At 42.7% G+C, this 18,808-nt stretch overlaps 1 protein-coding gene across 3 annotated transcripts in view; it reads left to right on the top strand.

Annotated features, from left to right (window-relative positions):
- Positions 1 to 18,808, top strand: part of LOC135378300 (protein virilizer homolog) — a 70,768-nt gene that overhangs the window by 49,898 nt on the left and 2,062 nt on the right. For 2 of the 3 annotated variants that reach the window (XM_064611294.1, XM_064611292.1), the window contains 13 exons: positions 3,483 to 3,560; positions 3,668 to 3,736; positions 5,488 to 5,648; positions 10,921 to 11,185; positions 11,419 to 11,439; positions 13,230 to 13,335; positions 13,466 to 13,620; positions 13,705 to 13,823; positions 13,954 to 14,024; positions 14,179 to 14,366; positions 14,468 to 14,627; positions 14,871 to 15,087; positions 15,187 to 15,333. In XM_064611294.1, coding sequence (XP_064467364.1) covers positions 3,483 to 3,560; positions 3,668 to 3,736; positions 5,488 to 5,648; positions 10,921 to 11,185; positions 11,419 to 11,439; positions 13,230 to 13,335; positions 13,466 to 13,620; positions 13,705 to 13,823; positions 13,954 to 14,024; positions 14,179 to 14,366; positions 14,468 to 14,627; positions 14,871 to 15,087; positions 15,187 to 15,333 — 1,757 coding nt within the window. The remainder of the gene's footprint in view (positions 1 to 3,482; positions 3,561 to 3,667; positions 3,737 to 5,487; positions 5,649 to 10,920; positions 11,186 to 11,418; positions 11,440 to 13,229; positions 13,336 to 13,465; positions 13,621 to 13,704; positions 13,824 to 13,953; positions 14,025 to 14,178; positions 14,367 to 14,467; positions 14,628 to 14,870; positions 15,088 to 15,186; positions 15,334 to 18,808) is intronic. The other variant, XM_064611293.1, reaches the window with a different exon arrangement.

Genomic DNA, 18,808 nt, shown 5'->3' with positions numbered 1-18,808 from the left:
TGGGTGACTCGTCCAGCAAAGCATGAGCCATGTCTCTTCGGTTCTCTCTCTCTTCTCTCGCCACGCTGGCTGCGAGGAGGAGAGCGGCACGTGGATGGAAAGAGTGAGGGGGCAGCCAGAGTGACAGCGAGTCAATGAGGTGAGGACCGTAAGGACCTTAGACATAAGGAGGAGAGCCCCTCTCTGGTCTTTCTTACTTGTGTTGGTATCTGTTGGTGGTGCTTGTGGCCCTCATGGCAGTGTGATACGTTCCGGGACTTTTGGCTTCCATGCGATGGAGAAACATGCAAGCTACACATCAGAGTACAAGCTCATGGTAATCGTGCACACAGAGGAGCATGGAAATCGTGATGCTGCTCGAAGATTTTCGGTCAACGAGACCCGAGTACGATATTGGAGGAAGCAGAAGAACAGCCTCGTGGCGACGAAGATGACATGCATGGCGTTTCGGGGTCCAAACAGTTTGCGAACAGATCATGCAAGCGTGGGATCACATCGCTCGCAACATCGTCTCGAAAAGTTTCAAAGTGACTGGGATATCGTCCGCCCTTGACGGTGCGGAGGACGATCGTCTCTGGGAGGGTCGTGATGACGATAGCGATGACGATAGGGATGAAGACAAAGAGAATGCCCCTTGCGACTCTGAGGGCGACGGGCGATACGGACACGGACCTCTGGCAATAAAACGCAAGTTTTGTGTACTATGATTGACGAGTTCAATTTTTTTCCCCTCATATTGGACGCACCCCTTGGTTCACCCCGTTCTTTTGTGTAAATATTGTGCGTTCTATACGCTAGCAAATACGGTATATGTTTTGTCAAATTCTGATATTTTCGACATTTTAAAATGTTTGCGCCAAAACAGATGTCGAAATATCGGCAGCTATAATGACTCATACAAGGAGGGCAGCTCAGTAGCAGGACATTGAAAATGCGAAGACTTTCCTTTCCTTTATTGGAGGGTTCCACGTCTACTTGAACCCCCTTTGACCCACTGATAAAGATGTTACAGGGGAAGATCTTTCCTGGGCTAGAGGCTAGTGGCTCCGCAGGGCGGTATTCCCCGCATTCCACCTGGAAATGAGGTGAAGGAAAAACAAAAATGTGATGCACCCAAGGAAAGAATGCAATCGGATACTGGCATTTTCGGCATGTTGCATCATATGCAAGAGTATATTTTGGAGTTTTTCAGAATATGCCGAATTTCCAGAAAAATACTCGGCTGGTGTTTTTCGGCATTTTTCGGCAACTGTCGAAAACGTGGAACTCTACTAATAAGGCACCTCTTATAGCACTTCTGTTTTTATTTGTCCTTATTAATTGATGAATTTGTGAACATTGGTTGAGCTTTTAAGTGTCAAGGCAGCTAAAAAGTTCATACCTGACCCTGTGCCAAAGACAAAGATAGTAATGATGTGGGTTGTAGTTTTTGTGGACATGCTCTAAAACCTCTACTGTTTGTGAACCCCTAATTTTTGCAAATTTTAAGGGCACACAAAAAATAGGGGTGCAAAAATTGACACTTTGAAAGCAATGATACAATCGCAAACTTTATTTTCACACATTGTTGCTATAGTAAGTACTTGAACTGCTTCACAGCACAAGCATGTGCAATGCCGATTAATTTAATATATTAGTAAGGGCAACCACAAATAATACATTTTACTACATTAGTAAGGGTGTATCACAAAGAGTGGCAATCAAGCTATGAACTTTCACATCTCGATTTCGCAAAATTTAGTGGTCGTGAATATGTGTCCTGTGCCTGATTCATAAAAAATTGTGATCGCGTAATTAAAGGGTTTTACTGTATTTAATGACTAGAAGCCTTCCGTTTTCCTGCTTCCGAACTGTTGAGTTGGTGGATAAGCAGGCTTTTGTGTACAAGATAAAAAAAAAATGCTTCCTGCATTTTAGATGGACATAAGACATAAGTTGCCAAAGGGGCTTTACTACTTTGGAGGCCCGATAGACAACCAACATGATGTTGTGTCATTGAGAATGTTGTGTTCTGTGGACCTGTGTATGTAGAAAATAGGCTGGCCGAAGTGTCGAAGTCTTCCTAGTAATTTGAACTAGTAATTTGTAACTCCGACTTAACATAACAAAATAACAAGTTTTACTCAGACGTTTCGTCCGTCATGCAATGGACATCATCAGTGCCAAACTGGATGAGAGATCATACAACTGGTCGCTATTTAGGGAGATGGGATTTTTGTTCGGGAAGGGGGCCATGGTTTTTGTTACAGACCGAGGGGTCACCACCTATGTGCCACGACTCTAGAAGCTTCCTGGGTCCCAATCTTTGTTCGCGAGCCAAGGTCACCGCGTTGTCGAAGTCAAAACAATGTCCCGTGTCCCAACAATGCTCTGCAAGCTCCGTCTTAAACTGTGTGGCGTGGGTCGCGCTTTTTATGTCCCGTTTATGCTCTTGAAAGTGTTCCGTTTTCTGCCTGTCTCGCCAATGTAGCACATGTCACAGTCTTGACATTGTATTTTGTAGAATACTCCATACCGGTCTTCCGGGAGGACGGGGTCCTTCGGTTTCAATATGACACTTAGAAGTTTAACATGCGGTTTAAACGTAGTCCTGATATCCAAGGAAGCAAAATCCGGCGGATAGATTCAGAAACGCCTTTGACATAAGGGATGACAACGCATGTCTGGCGGGTGTGGTTCCCGTCGCGCGGTCCAGATGTTTGCATGCGCTTGCGAGTGTCCTCGATAAACCTGCGTGGGTAGCCACGTTTGTCCCGATAATCGTAACTCAGTGCAGTCGCTTGTAACTCAGTGCAGGATGATAACTGTTCAGATCGGTGAAATAACGTTCGTACCACACTCCGTTTGTGCTCCATGGGGTGGTGTGAGTCAAAACCAAGGAAACTGCCGGTATCACGAGGCTTTCAGTAGACACATGTTTGAGTAAAACATGTCTGAGAAAAAAAAAAACTTATTTTGTTATGTTAAGTCGGAGTTCTCTACATTTTTGTCCAGTTATGTCGTCTCCCGGCTTTCAGAGTGTTTTTGCAGTAATTTGTTTCAGACGATTAGCAGTGCTTTGTCTTTTCAATAAATTGTTATGCAACAACATTGATAACAGATTATTATTCAGTTGCTATCCTTATTAGGACTATGAAGGAGACCAGCATGTTGCATCGTGTTACCTGTCGATACATTATGTTATTACACACCTGCACATCTGTGTTCCAAACATGATACCTTGTAAAGTGCAATCTTCTCTACTAGTGAACACTACAAAATGGTTCACAGCGTAACCTTAAGAGTTTGAAATTTGTGATTATCGGTCGGCCTTTCCAAAACCTCTTTATTAATTATTTGTTTGGCGCATTGTAAGGCTCACATGTGTGTAACGTATTGACAAAGCTCCACTGTTTCTTGTGCAGCTCTGCGTTAAATACCAATTTTGGACTTTTTGGTACATTGAAATGTACAGTTTAATACATATCAAATTTGCCTTGCAGTCGATTTTGCAGCCTCTGTGTGATCCTGACATAGCACTCGTGCCCATCATGGATTCCTCCTCCAGTGTGAACATTGCTGTAAGTCATGCTTCACATTAATGGCAAAAAAGAATCATTTGAAATTGAATTCGATGAGTAAAAACAGTGTTCTTGTTTTGAAATGAACTCTTCTGTGTTAATTTCAGAGCCGCGTTGTTAATGAAGGAGCATCAGAAGAGAAGTCGGATGTAAGAGAAAACAACATGATGAAACGGGTAAAGACACTCTAATGCTTCCACTAAAAGGAGCAATGAAATGACACCTGGCGTTGCTAGGAACTGTGCTTCATTCATCCAGCAGTCTATCAAGAGCCACGAAGCAAAATAGTTTTGCTGAACGGTGTCTTGTCACTGTGCTATACAGTTGAGCCCGTTTATAATGATATTGGGGGGGGAATGCAAAGTTTAATCGTTATATCACGGTAGCACTATACATGAACTTTCGTGGAATCGCCAGTCGGGCCACATCAGCAAACGCCACTGAACATGCATGTTTGTTGGAAGCATGAAAACATTTGATTTGATTAGCTCTAGGTTGATGCAGCTTTGTATTGCATCCCATGGAAGCATTTCCGAATGGCAACATAACTGTTGATGCCACATGAAAGTCTGTACCTCTTGAGATCGATTATGTCGTCAATTGCTCGTCACACAGTGTTGTAGTCATCATCCTTCGCACTATTAGAACTGTGCTGTCCATTAGAACGTGCCTTATCTGCGGGTAAGTTGCCGCTGTCTGCCAACTCACATTTTGGTGGAAACCATACTTCGCAATGAGGTTTTGCATCGGTATCAAGCCCGTTAAAGCACGTACGATTTCAAACTGCGCTTCTTCCCTCATCAGCACGCTTCCTGGAGCCGAAGGCACCATCATAGCACGTGGAGACTCTGCAAAAAACTTGACAGCGATGTGGAGAGGGAGCAGCCTTTGTTACTTCTTGCGAGCACCTTCAAAGTTGCGCGCTCTACAATGCATCTGCCTAATCCCTGTCAGTTATGCGCGGTTAAATGGACCGTGCTCTCACTTTGATGCTCTTAAAAGCTATGGCTCTTCGAAGTGCCTCCCTTTGTTTTCTGTAAATATATATATATGTATGAGAACACATATTGGGTAGATATTTGGGAGTTGCATTGTGTCTGCTATGTGTGAGATATATATACCGTATTTACTCGCGTATTTTGCGCCATCGCTTAATTTGCGCAACCCCTAGATTAGCACTAGAAATGACAAGAAAATGAAAAAAATCGCGTAATTTGCGCACCCGCGTTTTTGCGCACGGATATCTGGCACGCACGTCTCAGCGACCGTGGCGATTGCTTTTCGCAACGCCGTGAGTGTTACCGAAGTTACTGCTGTACTTTTGTTTGATTTGTGAACACTTTCAGGTGACAGTCCACTTACGCGATGGACGATACTGTCACTCGAACTACAAAACGCGGAACGAAACGCTGGACAAACACGCTGGCAAACCTTCCAGCACAACATGATAAAGTTGGCGAACATAGCGTGCTTTCGGTTGTCAAGTGCGACTAGTGGTGTCTTCCAGCAGCGTCTCAACGTATTTCACTGGTATATGAGGGGTAGTGGGCCGGCATTTTTTCGTCCCGACCGCAGTATTTGGGTGCTTCTTTTGCGCTTGTGCAATGCAGTGATAGCGTCATTATCGGCACTACCGAGAGCCTACATGACCGGCATTACTACATACTAAAATTTTGAAATTTTGCGTCGTCTGAATATCGTAATGAACGTTCCCGTGCAATTTGCGCACCCCGAACTTTTCCGACTTTGTTTGGGAGAAAAAGTGTGCAAATTATGCGAGTAAATACGGTATACACACATATTTGGCAGATATTTGAGTATCGCTCTCATGCCAATTTGGCTTATATGCAGCAGCATATGGCAACTCTCAGCTCTACTATCATGATTGCAGTTGATAACTGTCTCTGACTTATTTCTTTTGTTCCAGCTCATGAACTCGTTGCTCTCAAAAGAGCAGTTGCAAGCAGTCAGCATAGCACTTGTACAGCACATTGGAAATCCACTCCATGGGTTCACAACTTTATTGGCTGCCACAAGAATTTTAGCTATGCTTACTGAACATGACGTTGGATTCTATTACGTCAAGGTGTAAGTAGCATGTGATTTCTCAAGGAAACATCAACTAATCTATATTAAATTGAATCTACATACGTGTGCTATGTAACATCTACTAAAAATAGCTACTTGCCTACTATTGCTAGCAGTCGAAAGTAGGCATGTGTGAATATGTGATTTTCTTTTTCCAATATCAAAGTGAATCTTAAATCTATACAGCATTTGATTTGATTTCGGTATCAAATACGGAGTTTTATATCCAAATGTCAAATCGAATTGTTGTATCTTCCAAACCTAATACTATATTTGAATAGTTCCTAAGCTGCACACGTACGACTTTAAACTGCAGAAGAGAGGGCATAAAACTAACTGAGTGTTACTTCATATTCTGATCCGCATGTATACAGGGTGTCCCAGCGAAATGTGACCATATTTTTTAAAAATATATCTGTCACATTTTCCGAGACGAAATCAATTGCAATATAGCATATGCTGAAGGGCACTCCCTAGGAGGGCATTAGCAGACTCCCGAGGCAATGTCTTAATTAACTTTCAATAATTAACTTGTTAATTATGAAAGCTACGAAGTTGTTCGAATGAGAACATGTGATCTCTTGATCACCTGTTCCAATCGCCTGATACCAAGAACCATTTTCAGAACAAAAATCCGTTCGATAGATAGTTCGCAAAAAATTCGTGAAGGAACACAGTTTTTTTCTTTATTTTGTTCATTGTGCATCTCTCTTTCCTTCACCCCCAATACGAGAGGATGAAAGAGCACACTATCGCCTCTTGCGTCCTGGAAAAAGATTAAAAGAAAACAGAAAATGCAACCCAAGATAAGGGCAGTTGCGATAGAGTCACCCGATTAATTTGTTTTTGTTTTGTTTCCGCAAGTTAAAGCTCACCTTCGACGCATGAGGCGGCACTGTGCTCTTTCATTCTTTCACACTGGGGCTGAAGGGAAGACGCGTCTTCGAAGATGCACAATGAACAAAATAAAGAAAATAAAATGGTGTTCCTTCATGAATTTTTTGCGAATGATCTATTGAATGGATTTTTGTTCGGAAAACAGCTTTGATATCAGGTGACCGAGGAGATCAAGTGTTCTCCTTGGAACAACTTCGTAGCTTTTATAATTAAAAAGTTAATTATTGAAAGTTGATTAAGACATTGCCTTAGGAGTCTGCTAATACCCTCCGAGGGAGTGCCCTTCAGCATATGCTATATTGCAATTGACTTCATCTCGGAAAATGTGATAGATATATTTTTAAAAAATATGGTCACATTTCGCTGGGACACCCTGTATATCGCATATGTATACATGACATACGTACATAGTATGTTTATGTCTGTACATATGCTTCACTTCACCCGGTCCTGTTATACAACCATTTGCTTCATATTTGCTTTGGTTATGTATCTGTTTGCCTCAGTTTTAAAATAATTATTTGCACATGTCTAGTTGCAAGCCACAAATTCTTGGTCATCAGTTGTGAGTGGTTCCGTTTACCAACAAAAGAAGGGAAGACAAATTTGCTACCCGAGCAGGCATGAATTACAGTCGCCAACCAATATTTCGAACATCAGAATTTTTCAGACAAAACTAGCAGCGTCATCAAATGCCCCATAGAACCAATGCATTTCCACTTCCAATATTTCATTTTGTAAATGAACAGCTCGATTTTTCATGCACATTTTGCCCTGAGCTTGCTTAGTTTTTGGGACCTGCCATCTCCCGAAAGCCAGAAGCACTGTAGAACAGTGCGCTTCAGAGCCTGATATTTCGGACTACTTCAAGGCTCACGGGGTATATATGTGTGCATGAAGGCAGTGCTTATGTACATGTGCTGAAGTCCGCATGGACAGAAGGCTTGGGCGACGACAGCGGCGACGAGGATGTTGATATGCTTCCCTGTCAGCTGCAGCAATCCTTGCAGCCGTCAACATGCTCGTGAATGTGTACAGTGAGACCTCAACACTGGCAGATTCGCTACAGTGTGTTGTGCTGCGTTTTCTAGTTCTGCGTAGACAGTTTTCTCAAACCGCTTTGAGATTCTGAATAACAACTTTAGAAGCAAAGCAGATTTTTGCCATTGACTAAAAATTCGGACTTCTCGATAATTGGAACTGATTCTGTGGCTCCTAGAAGTCAGAAAAATTGGTCGCCGACTGTATACAGTCAACCCTCGATTTATGAACACCCTTCGTTTCTCGAAAAATCGTTCATAAATCGAGGGATTCATAAATCGAGGGGCAAGGTGCGCGGAAGAGAAATGGGCTGAAACACGACAGGAAATGCACTAGATTACGTTTATTTTTGAAAATACTTCTTCATTGTTCTCTGCACCGTACATTCGGCTGTATGTATCCTCTTCAGAAGAGGCGATAGAAGACTGACACTTGACTCGTCCGCCTGGTCCTCCAAGTACCATATCACACTGTACATGTGATTCCATGTTGAGCGAGCTGTTACAGCTTCGGAACAGTTCTGCTAGTTATCTTCACTATCGCTATAATCACTCTCAGCACCATCATTTGACAACTACACTAAAGTACCATCATCAAGCAGCTCACATATGTGTAAAACCGTGCAAAACCCAGGACCTACTTGATTACTCTAAGTAGATAGAGTATTTATCTATAGAGTATTACTTACTCTATTTAAGTCGGTCCTGGCAAAACCACAGGAAATGCCCTCCTCTGTTTTCACTCTGTAATTCTTGTGGTTGTCGGACAGTGCACGGGTGCTTGACCTTCATTCTTTGTTAATCTTTATTGACGCTGTCCCAGAACTTTCCCGTGAGTCAACCTGTGGACCGCTCTGCCGTCCCCGTTCATAAATCGAGGTCAGAACACATACGTTTTTGCGGTTCATTCCCTGAAAATCCGTTCACAGTTCGGATATCGAGGGTTCATAAACTAGGGGGAAATACATGGAAAAAGTTAGGTTCCTTGTGGAGCCGTCCATAAACCGAGGGAATTCTTAAATCGAGGGTTCACAAAAACGAGGGCTGACTGTATGTTTTCAACATACCACCCTCTTGTTTGTTTCACTCTTCTCTTATCCTTTCTCATGTGCTACAGCCTCTAGGTTCACATTTTCAACATTGTCTATTGGCGTGAACGCCGCTTTGGGAGGCAGTGGGGTGGCTGCCACTTTTCTGCCCTCTTTCCCTTGCATTTGGAAGACCAGAAAATTCCTAGAAATGTAGCAAAGCAAAAATGATAAATGGTCACGTAGTGCCCTTGCAACTGATTTCAGTGAACCTAGCATAAAATAATGACTGTTGTAGCACTCTATTGGCACAACCAGGTATATACAGTATTTTTCTGTGCAATGGAACAGATGTCACCATACCTGCCACATTATATTATTTTATAAGTTGTAATATGATGTAATATTTTGCCCGATTCCACCATGTTCTCTTGTTCCCAAGATAACACCGCATCTCCCTGAATTTTTACAAAAATAAAACCTGAAACTGTCTAGCTCTAATTATAACTCGTGATGTCACGAACCTGTCAAGGTTTGAATTTGCAAAAAAAAGTTCATGAAACTGAAACTTTTATTCGGGAAATTTGAAAAAGTTTGTCAGCACTGCATTGTGCAGGTGAGCCTGTCCCTTTCCTGAACCCGGAAGTATATATTCTTGGATTCGAGAAGCTTGCACGTATTGTGGCGGCGTCTGTAATGTGATGCTCAATCATTATTGTTCAATAAGTCAGTCTATTTATTTGAGCTTGTGTTAGCCAGATGAAAAACTTGGAGTATGCCTGTTGTGGACTCCACCTAGCGATCTCTCCCAGTGCGGCGGAACAAACACGTCACATACATAAACAACTTCTAAAATTTTCTGTGCGTGCTGTACATTCTTACGATTGGATTACGAACTCACATTTGTGAATCCGTAAAAGCTATATCAGTGGCAACATTTCTAACTTTTGATTAGAAAGCTCAAGTTTGTAATCTTTTCCTGAACCTTGGTGAATCCGTTCAGAAATGTGAAAGTTTGTCGAACCACGCGAACCAACGAACATTCGCAAAAAAGTTTGTGACATCACTAATTATAATCCGCATTCCCTTACGGTTAGAGAACAAACTGGGAGAGGGTTACCAATGGTGCCTACGTAAATTACCTAAATATAGTCCAGTAAATTATGCACAGTGCCTGTGTCTGTTTGGGCACGAAAGAGCCTATGGGGACACTGGAAAGCTGTGTGGTGTTTCGCAGCCTGAGATAATTAACTGTGGTAGAGAGGAAGGCAGCGGGGTCCATTAGTCCACAAAGTGTCTCGTATCTTTATGCTCTTTCATGCTACTTGTCGAGAAAAAAAATAGCTATGGTGAATCAAGCAGGGCTTACAACAACGCATGATCACTGAAGCTCCATGGGAGAGGCATGGGAGCTCAGGCTTTGATACTGGCAGCATTGCAGCAAACTTTGGTAGCAAACATCACCTCTGTCCACCTGTCTGGCTTACAGTGGAAGTCTTGTTCAATATGCTTGAAGCTTGTCAGAAAAAGTGCAGGTGCTAAGAACATGCCTCAGGAACTAGTTGACAAACTTCGTGATGTCCCAGCGTAGTCCACACAAGTCTGTTCGTTGTTCCAGTAGGGGCCTAGGGATGCCAAAGTTAACGTACACAGCATTATTTAAGAGGTTACGTCCTCGTGATTGCAGAATTTTGTTAATTCAAAGGTTAAAGCTAGATAACTGTCTAGATATTTAATGCCATTCACAAAGTCATGTCACGTGCCTCAGTACAGTAGAACTCTGTAAATTTAACCATGACGGGACCGCAAAGTTACGTTTAGTTATCCGGAGATGAAATTAAGAAATGGTGAGGTAACTGTTCATCTTAATGTAACTGCTTGTGCAGAAGTGCAAATGCAACATGCGAATGGCTGTTTTGATGCTTCTCAGATTGGGTTTCAGCTCGTTTTCTTTTTCGATAAGAGCCCCTGCCTAACTTTTGTACTGGTACTGTGCGTGGTATATACGTGCATTCATGTTGAGAAGGTTCGAATTATCCAATACAGATTGCTTCCACATCTGAAACTGCAAATGTCTCAAAGTAATGCTGCTTTCTGCAATCTTTAAACACAGTCAATCTAAGCAGAAAGCTAACTTGCCAGAAACCTGCTGTAATGTATCACAAACAACATGTTAATGTTTCCTAGAATGAGTTACAGGCCTTTTTAATGGTTGTTTTTCTTCAAGACTCCCTCTATTTTCGTTAGCTGTATTTGAGCACAGTCTTGTATTCCGCAAAAGATAGTACTCCGAAACAATCTTTGCAGTGCTCTGGATAAAGACCCTGTTGCTCTGAAATCCCTGCTCTCTCATCTGAGTTCTGGCTTTATAAAAGACAACCCTGACTACCTTTCAACTCTGTCAGCAACACTTGAGCTACTTCGTGCACTCACGTTGGTTGAAGAAGAGAACACAGTAGCATACCTCAGAAGCTCACGTTTGGGAACAACACAGTTGGCAACGTTGCTGGAATGGAAAGGCTGTGGGTCTGAACCTCAGCACCCAATTTTGCAACTAGAGAAAATCCTCACAGTAAGTTCCCTTGTCACAAGCAGTTAAGATTATGTGGTTATTGAAGTGCATGGAAACCCAATGGCTCTGTTTCCTGTACCATTTGATTGAAAACATTTGATGCTTTCAAATTTTATCTCAAAATAATGCTGTTCCTGCAGCAATATTAATTTTTAAAAATTGTATAATAGAAACATGTTTCTACAGTGCATTTAAATTGTTGCATGCTTAGAAATTTCTCTGTTTTCCTACAGGAATATTTCAGGATATGCCTAGTAAGGATTTATTGATCACAGTATTATGATATCATTTGGATGATAAACTTGTGTAATTTTTCACATATCTGTTAAAATGTATAGCCTTTCATGACAATAGCTTTTGAATTATTGCCCTTGTGGCAGCACCCTCGCCACCGTAGTCATTGCAGCAAAGCGCGCGAGCTCAGGTTTTCCTTCTGAATTACCTTCCTGCATTCCTGGTTTCCTGGCATTTACTGCAGTCTTGCAACAAGCTATTGTCTGCATTATGGTGTTGATTGCTAAGGTACAAATGTTTAGTATACAATACTGAGTTAGAAATTCATACATACATTTCTCTCAGTATGTATTTGTATATCTGATGTATATTTAAAAAAAAAACATTCTTCAAAACTCTGCTGGGACTTTGCACAATATCAAAGCTCCAGACAACTCTTTCCAGTAAGGATCTGCCATTCAATAGGCTTCTGCAAATAAGTGAATTTTAAGTTTAGTGTGAAGTCAAAAAGAATAATATTTTTCTCCAAAACTTGATACTAGCATGCTTGCTATTATGTCATCATACACACGTATTGTTCACGGCCACAGGATATGTGTCCAACATGTACACAGTGCAGTACACAGAAGCAACACAACTGGCATAGTTGCAGATGTTGTACGTCTCCTGCGTCACTGCACTGCACGAGATCTCGCAAGCGGGAGCTTAGGTGGTGATAAGTCGACTGCCTCCTGCTAAGCAGCTTTAAGCACCCCAAAAATACTTTGATTTGAACACCTTGAGTGCTATCGTATGATATGGTACGATATCACTGTTAGATCTCTTCAGTGATTTATCTAGACCCCCCCAAAATCTAGAGGACACCCCCCTAAAATCTTGTGAGATTGCACAATATTGAGTCAAAAGTATATAAATACACCCCCTTGCAGAACCCAACACCCCCAAGGACGAAATTCTGGGTAATCCACTGGGTCTCTTTGTTGGCTGTTTGTGAAAGTTTAATTAGGGGGGTGCCGAAAGTAATGCAAAAGTGGTCATAACTACTTTATTAACTGATGTGGGCCATTCGACTTGTACATGTAGTCGGAATGGCTCTTCCTCTGTACAGGTGTTACAGACTCTTTTGCTTCCTTGCAGGTGAATAATAGATTCCAAGCAGAAGCAACGTGCAGTCACTGAGTTCTTGACGAAGGAGGGGTGCAGGCCGTCCGACGTCCAGAGAAGGCTACAGAACGGGTACGAAGGTGACACCATTGACAAGAGCAATGTGCACAGGTGGACGAAAAAGTTTAGAGAAGGGGAACCATCTTCTATATGGCATTGTGCCCACAGTCTAGTTGTTTAGCCAGCTCACGGATTGTCATACGGTCCGCGCGAATCAACTCGTCCACTTGCCGATGATTTGTGTCAGTGGTCGTAGTTGATGGTCTCCCACAGCGCGGTTTGTCTTCAGTACTGATTTCCCCTTCTCTAAACCTCTTCATCCGCCTGTGCACGTTGCTCTTGTCAATGGTGTCATCTCCGTACCCATTCTGTAGCCTTCTGTGGATGTCAGACGGCCTGCACCCCTCCTTCGTCAAGAGCTCAGTGACGGCACGTTGCTTCTGCTTGGAATCCATTATTCACCTGCAAGGAAGCAAAACATTCCGTAACACCTGTATAGAGGAAGAGTTATTCCAACTACATGTACAATTTGAACGATCTGCATCAGTTAATAAAGAAGTTATGACCACTTTTGCATTACTTTCGGTACAGCCCTCGTGCTAGATGTGTACGCATGATCATATGTTTCTTCTGCTTTGTCTGTAAGGACTGCTCCAATGAAGAGGAAGGTCTCGAAAGTTTGTTAGGCACTATAACAAATCAGATAGAAATTCTAAACAAAGCCATCACAACTCCAGACAAAGTAGAGAAAGGTAAGGAACTTCGATGTTAACGCCTCATAAATGCTTGCGTCGCTCAGAACCTCTACAATAAAAGACTACTCACATGCACACCAGTTGTAGCAGTACTAAGGCACCATGTTTTGTGTTTTTTTTAACCCAGACATGATCGAGCCAGTCGTGCCGACACAAGAAAGCCTTGCCGTCCAATTTGCAGCACGAGTTGTCTACGTCCTCGGTGAAGTGGACGAGGAGCGCTTAAACCCAGCTTTCTGGTTGTCATCAGTGGTGGGGGATTCGGAACATGAACCTGAACAGGTGCTGAGGCTTTGAAAGCTGACAGATAGATACCCATGATTTGTAAGCATTTTCTAACAGATTGGGCACTGTTTTCACATCCAGGTTGAGGCGGATCTCGCAAGCACAATGGAGCAAATTGTGCCAGACTTCAATCTGAAAAATGAACTGGAAAAGCTGGCTTTATCAGGGGATGATGATCAGGATGGAAAGAAGAGCGCGATGTAAGTGCACATTTACCCTGCACAGTGAATCTTTCATGAACCAGATTGTAATGAGGGACATGAACACTCCTCGTTGTTTAGTCGAGGTTGTTTGCCATGTATGGGTACCGACCTTTCATCTCTGTTTCAGAGCGGGCAAACACAAATCTCAGCTCATGATGGGAACGGAAACAGATGAACCAGCAAGCAAAAAACCATTCAGTGAGTACATTAAGGCTTGACTTGCATTTGGGTTTGCAGTGCCGTGCAAAGTTGCTGAATGAACTGTATCATAGTACTGCTTTTGAGCGAGCGAATGAGAGAGAGCACCAACAACAATGTTCATAAGTCCACATTATTATTCATAAATCCGCAGTTGCTCCGATGCGTGGTCGGGGCTTTCCGAGCCGTGCCAACCTGGGACACTCGACGAGAGCAAATGACCCGTTCCGCTCCAGGCCCCCGAACACGAGTCGTCCTCCGTCAATGCACGTGGATGATTTCTTGGCCCTGGAGTCTAACCACCATCCCATGCCACCTGGATTGGCCAAACGACCATCGAAGGCAAGTCTTGTTTTGAAGGAGCTTTTGTGTCTGCAGCTCGTGCTTCCTGTCTGCTCTTGATGAGGTAGATGAGCTTTTCATTATATCTCCTTTTTAAACAGGAAAGCATTCATGGACACGGCAGGGGGAATGGAAGTGGAGTTGGAAGCTTTGAAGTAGGACGTGCCATACCTTCACGAGCCAGCAGTCGTTTCTTCAGTCCTCCTGGTGCAGCATACCCTCGCAGGGAGCCCAGTCGTATGGACAGGGACTTCAGCTCAGGTAGAATACTGTCTTAGGGTTACAGCCTGGGTTTGGACTTCTAAGTAACAAAGTTGAGGAAAACTTGCGCTCTAGTATGTTAAGTTGAAGAGCTTACGTCAAAATTTTGACAAAACAGCCCTCTGATGGTATAATACGGAACCTGGCTTCACTAAGAATGTTTCCACTGACCGTAGAAGTCTGTCAGTTACAGTCATCGTTCCTCTTCCTGGCTGTAACCACGTTCATTTCTTCAAATCATAGGTGGTGTGTTTGGAGCTGGAGGAGCCCGACACAGTTCTATAGTGCCACGAGTGATCACTGCCTGGGGTGATGGCCGTTCTGCACCAATACTGTCCAGGCCCATCATTAGTGGAGTTCCTGGAACGGGCAGTAGCGGAGTGCCCAGGCAGATCATGAGTGGAGTGTCAGGAGCTGGAGGAGGCATGCCAGGGGATATGTCACCGTTCTCAAGGGGGAGGTGAGCTTTACCTGTCTAGGTCATACGGGGATGAGATTCACTGCTAAGAGATCCCTTCAGTGTGTTGTGCAGCACGCTAGATTCTGTTTTCCCTTGCAGCCGTGATGTGTACGGGAACCCGGGAGTTCCGGGAGCCAGTATGACTTCAGACGGACGTTTCTCCAGGGGTATCCGAGGCCAAGATTTGGTACCCGGCCATGCAACTACACACTGGATAGATCCTAGGGCAAAGGTTCCGGATTCCAGGTTTGTATGTCCTTATACATAGGGCCAGAAGTTTTTGGGTTTTACTCTTTTTCAGATACGGGGAGTAAAAATCGGGGAAATATGTTTATACCCTAAATTCCTGCAAATATCGTGTGAAATTCTTTGCACTGTGCTAGTGCATTGTGGTGCAGGGAGAAATCGGGTCTTATATTAGGACGAAAACGTTTTGGGAAATACTTTTTTCTCAATTCGGGGTGTAAAAATCGGGTGCTATATATTGGATGGCCAAATTCATGCAAATTCAGGTGACTGACAGCAGGATGCATTTTCCAGTCCAAAAGCTTTGTTTTATATCGGTACAGTGGCAGGATTCCTATACTATTAATATGTAGTGCGCAACCAGAAAAGGAATTCTTTCTTAAATGCATCACTTCAATGCTTCTAATACAACAGCAAAACCTTACAACACAGCTATGACATGGTAACTAGGGGTGTGCGAATCCGAATATTTTAAGTCGAATCGAACATCGAATCGAATGGGGAAAAAAAATTCCGAATACCGAATCGAATACCGAATATTCGTGCAAAATTTACAATATGTGACTTTCGCACTAAAAGTTTCCATTTTGTAGCCCATGGCTTTAGTGTAATTTTTCTGGCATTATCTGTCACAAGAGAGACATGCAGTTCTTCTGTTTAAAGCCCCTACTCTTTAATTTTACATGAGGGTGCTTCCTGCTTTTCGGGTGAGCATACACTTACTGGAGTGGTTACCTTCATTTCAAAATTTTATGCCAGGCAGTAGCATATTATACGGATGAAGCTGTAATTGTTTCAGATAACCACAGGCCATTTGTGAAACAAACAAATTGGCATCCTGCCTCAGCTTTGCCATGAACACCTTTTAGTTTCTTTGCACTCGCCCTAGGAAGTGGCACTACTGAAATTTTAGACGTAAAGGACATCTTTAAGACACCCTTCTGGTTCGTGAGATGTAGTCATTATTCGAGAGTCCTAACTTTTTAAAGGCAACCTCACAGGCATCAAATCAAAGTCCCTCGTCGGCACCGCTAAACTGCATGTGGGAGGGGCGCCGCCCCTTCCACAGACGATGTCTACAAAAGTAACTTTGGATAACGTTATCTTAAACTAAACACCGTCCCGCCTGTGTTGGTCCTGCAGCAAGGGCAATTTTGTAAAGCAGGCTTCACCGCATGCACGGAAGCATCAGGTGAAGCCCACTTTCGGGTTGTGTTGTTTATATTCGTGGAATAGTCGAATATTCGAAAAATCGAATATTGGTATTCGATTCGCGAATCGAATAATTCGAGCGTTTGATATTCGATTCGAATTCGAGAATTCGAATATTCGCACACCCCTAATGGTAACACATGTACTCTCTCAAAATGTTTTAAAAATTTCAAAGGAATGAAGGTACAATTGTTAATATGATGTCATCTGTAGTTATCATCCTTTGTCAACATACAGCATCATTGCCATCCTCAATGTCCCTGCACCCATTGACGAACGGTCGGGCCTCTGAAGGTAACGCAGCTGGCTGAAGGTGCGCTCAACGTCACAACTCCCATTGGGGATACACAGTAAACTCAGAGCTGCTGACCTCAGATTAGGGTACTTTGTGTTCTTCACTCAGTATTCCACGATGCCCAGGCCATCAGGGAGTGTATTGAAACAGATATTGCTGGTGCACATATCGCAAAACGACCTTTCTCAAGACAGGCGTGAACTTTGTTTGGCTTGCTTATGAGAACTCTGCTTATTGCATACATGAATGCAAATTTTATCTTTTTGAATACCGCAGTGGCATTTACAGTTTGAATTCCAGATTGAGTACGAGTTCAGATTTAGGCCTAATATTTAGAGGTGTACAAATATTCAAAAATTCGAATGCAAATTGAATATTTCCGATATTGGATTCGTATTCAACAATGATACATGAATGTTTCGAATATGTACATATTCTGAATTTTTAAAGGCTGATCCAAACTATGCATTACTGTCAGGAATGACGCCGTCACAAATAACAGTTCCATTCCAGTACAGCAAATATGGGGGCATTGCGCTTTTCACTTTTCCTCGTGGTAACGAGGAAACCTGTGAGCTGAGATGTGCTCATCAGTAAACCATCCCACATTCTGAACCTGTCATACCTCTTTATTTCCATTCTGTCTGTCTGTCTCACGAGTGCCTGCAATAGTACTACCACGGGTGCTGAGTGTCCAAAATGTAAAATGCCTGAAGCATTTCAGAAGTGCAAGTTGTTTTTGCAGTTTTCAGTTTGCTTTGTGAGAGCAAAACATTAATTGTTTCATTATCAAAATGGTTTGACTGTAGATATGCAGATAAGCATGTACGCTTTGTGTTAAGCCAATACATTACTACATATTCGTTAGCCTTTTTCAAGTGCTTGTCCTGCGGCATTTTTTTAAGGATCACCGGCACACAACTGTTACCTCGCTAGTTTCCTGAGCTTAATTGTTGCAAGTTAATACTATTACAAGCCGTTATCCTATGATGTGATACCGTATAAGTGGTTAATTTCGCTGTCTTAATAATTTGTAGGGGTATGCGAATCCGAATATTTTAAGTCGAATCGAATATTGAATCGAATGGGGGAAAAATTCCGAATACCGAATCGAATATTGAATATTCGTGCAAAATTTACAATATGTGACTTACGCACTAAAAGTTTCGATTTTGTAGCCCATGGCTTTAGTGCAATATTTCTGGAATTAACTGTCACAAGAGAGACATGCAATTCTTCTGTTTAAAGTCCCTACTCTTTAATTTTATATGAGAGTGCTTCCTGCTTTCTAGGTGAGCCTACACTTAGTGGAGTACTGGAGTGGTTACCTTCATTTCAAAATTTTATGTCAGGCAGTAGCATGTTACACGGATGAGGCTGTAATTGCTTCAGACAACCACAGGCCATTTGTGAAACAAACGAATTGGCATCCAGCCTCAGCTTTGCCATGAACACCCTTTAGTTTCTTTGCACTCGCCCTAGGAAGTTGCACTACTGAAATTTTAGACTTAAAGGACATCTTTAAGACACCCTTCTTGTTCGTGGGCTGTAGTCATTATTCAAGAGTTCTAACTTTTTAAAGGCAACCTCACAGACATTAAATCAAAGTCCCTCGTCGTCTCCGCTAAACTGCATATGGGAGGGGCGCCACCCCTTCCACAGACGATGTCTACAAAACTAACTTTGGATAAAGTTATCTCAAACAAAACACCGTCCCGACTGTGTTGGTCCTGCAACAAGAGCAATTTCGTAAAGCAGGCTTCACCTCATGCACGGAAGGATCAGGTGAAGCCCACTTTCGGGTTGTGTCGTTTATATTCGTGGAATAGTCGAATATTCGAAAATTCGAATAATGGATATTCGATTCGCGAATCGAATAGTTCGAGTGTTTGATATTCGATTCGAATTCGAGAACTCGAATATTCGCACACCCCTAAATTAATTTGCGAATTCTGATGCAGGTACATT

This window comes from Ornithodoros turicata, chromosome 1, assembly GCF_037126465.1.
Source record: "Ornithodoros turicata isolate Travis chromosome 1, ASM3712646v1, whole genome shotgun sequence".
NCBI classification, from domain to species: domain Eukaryota; kingdom Metazoa; phylum Arthropoda; class Arachnida; order Ixodida; family Argasidae; genus Ornithodoros; species Ornithodoros turicata.
Note: the sequence above shows the minus strand (reverse complement) of the source record. Positions and strands in the feature narration are given on the sequence as shown.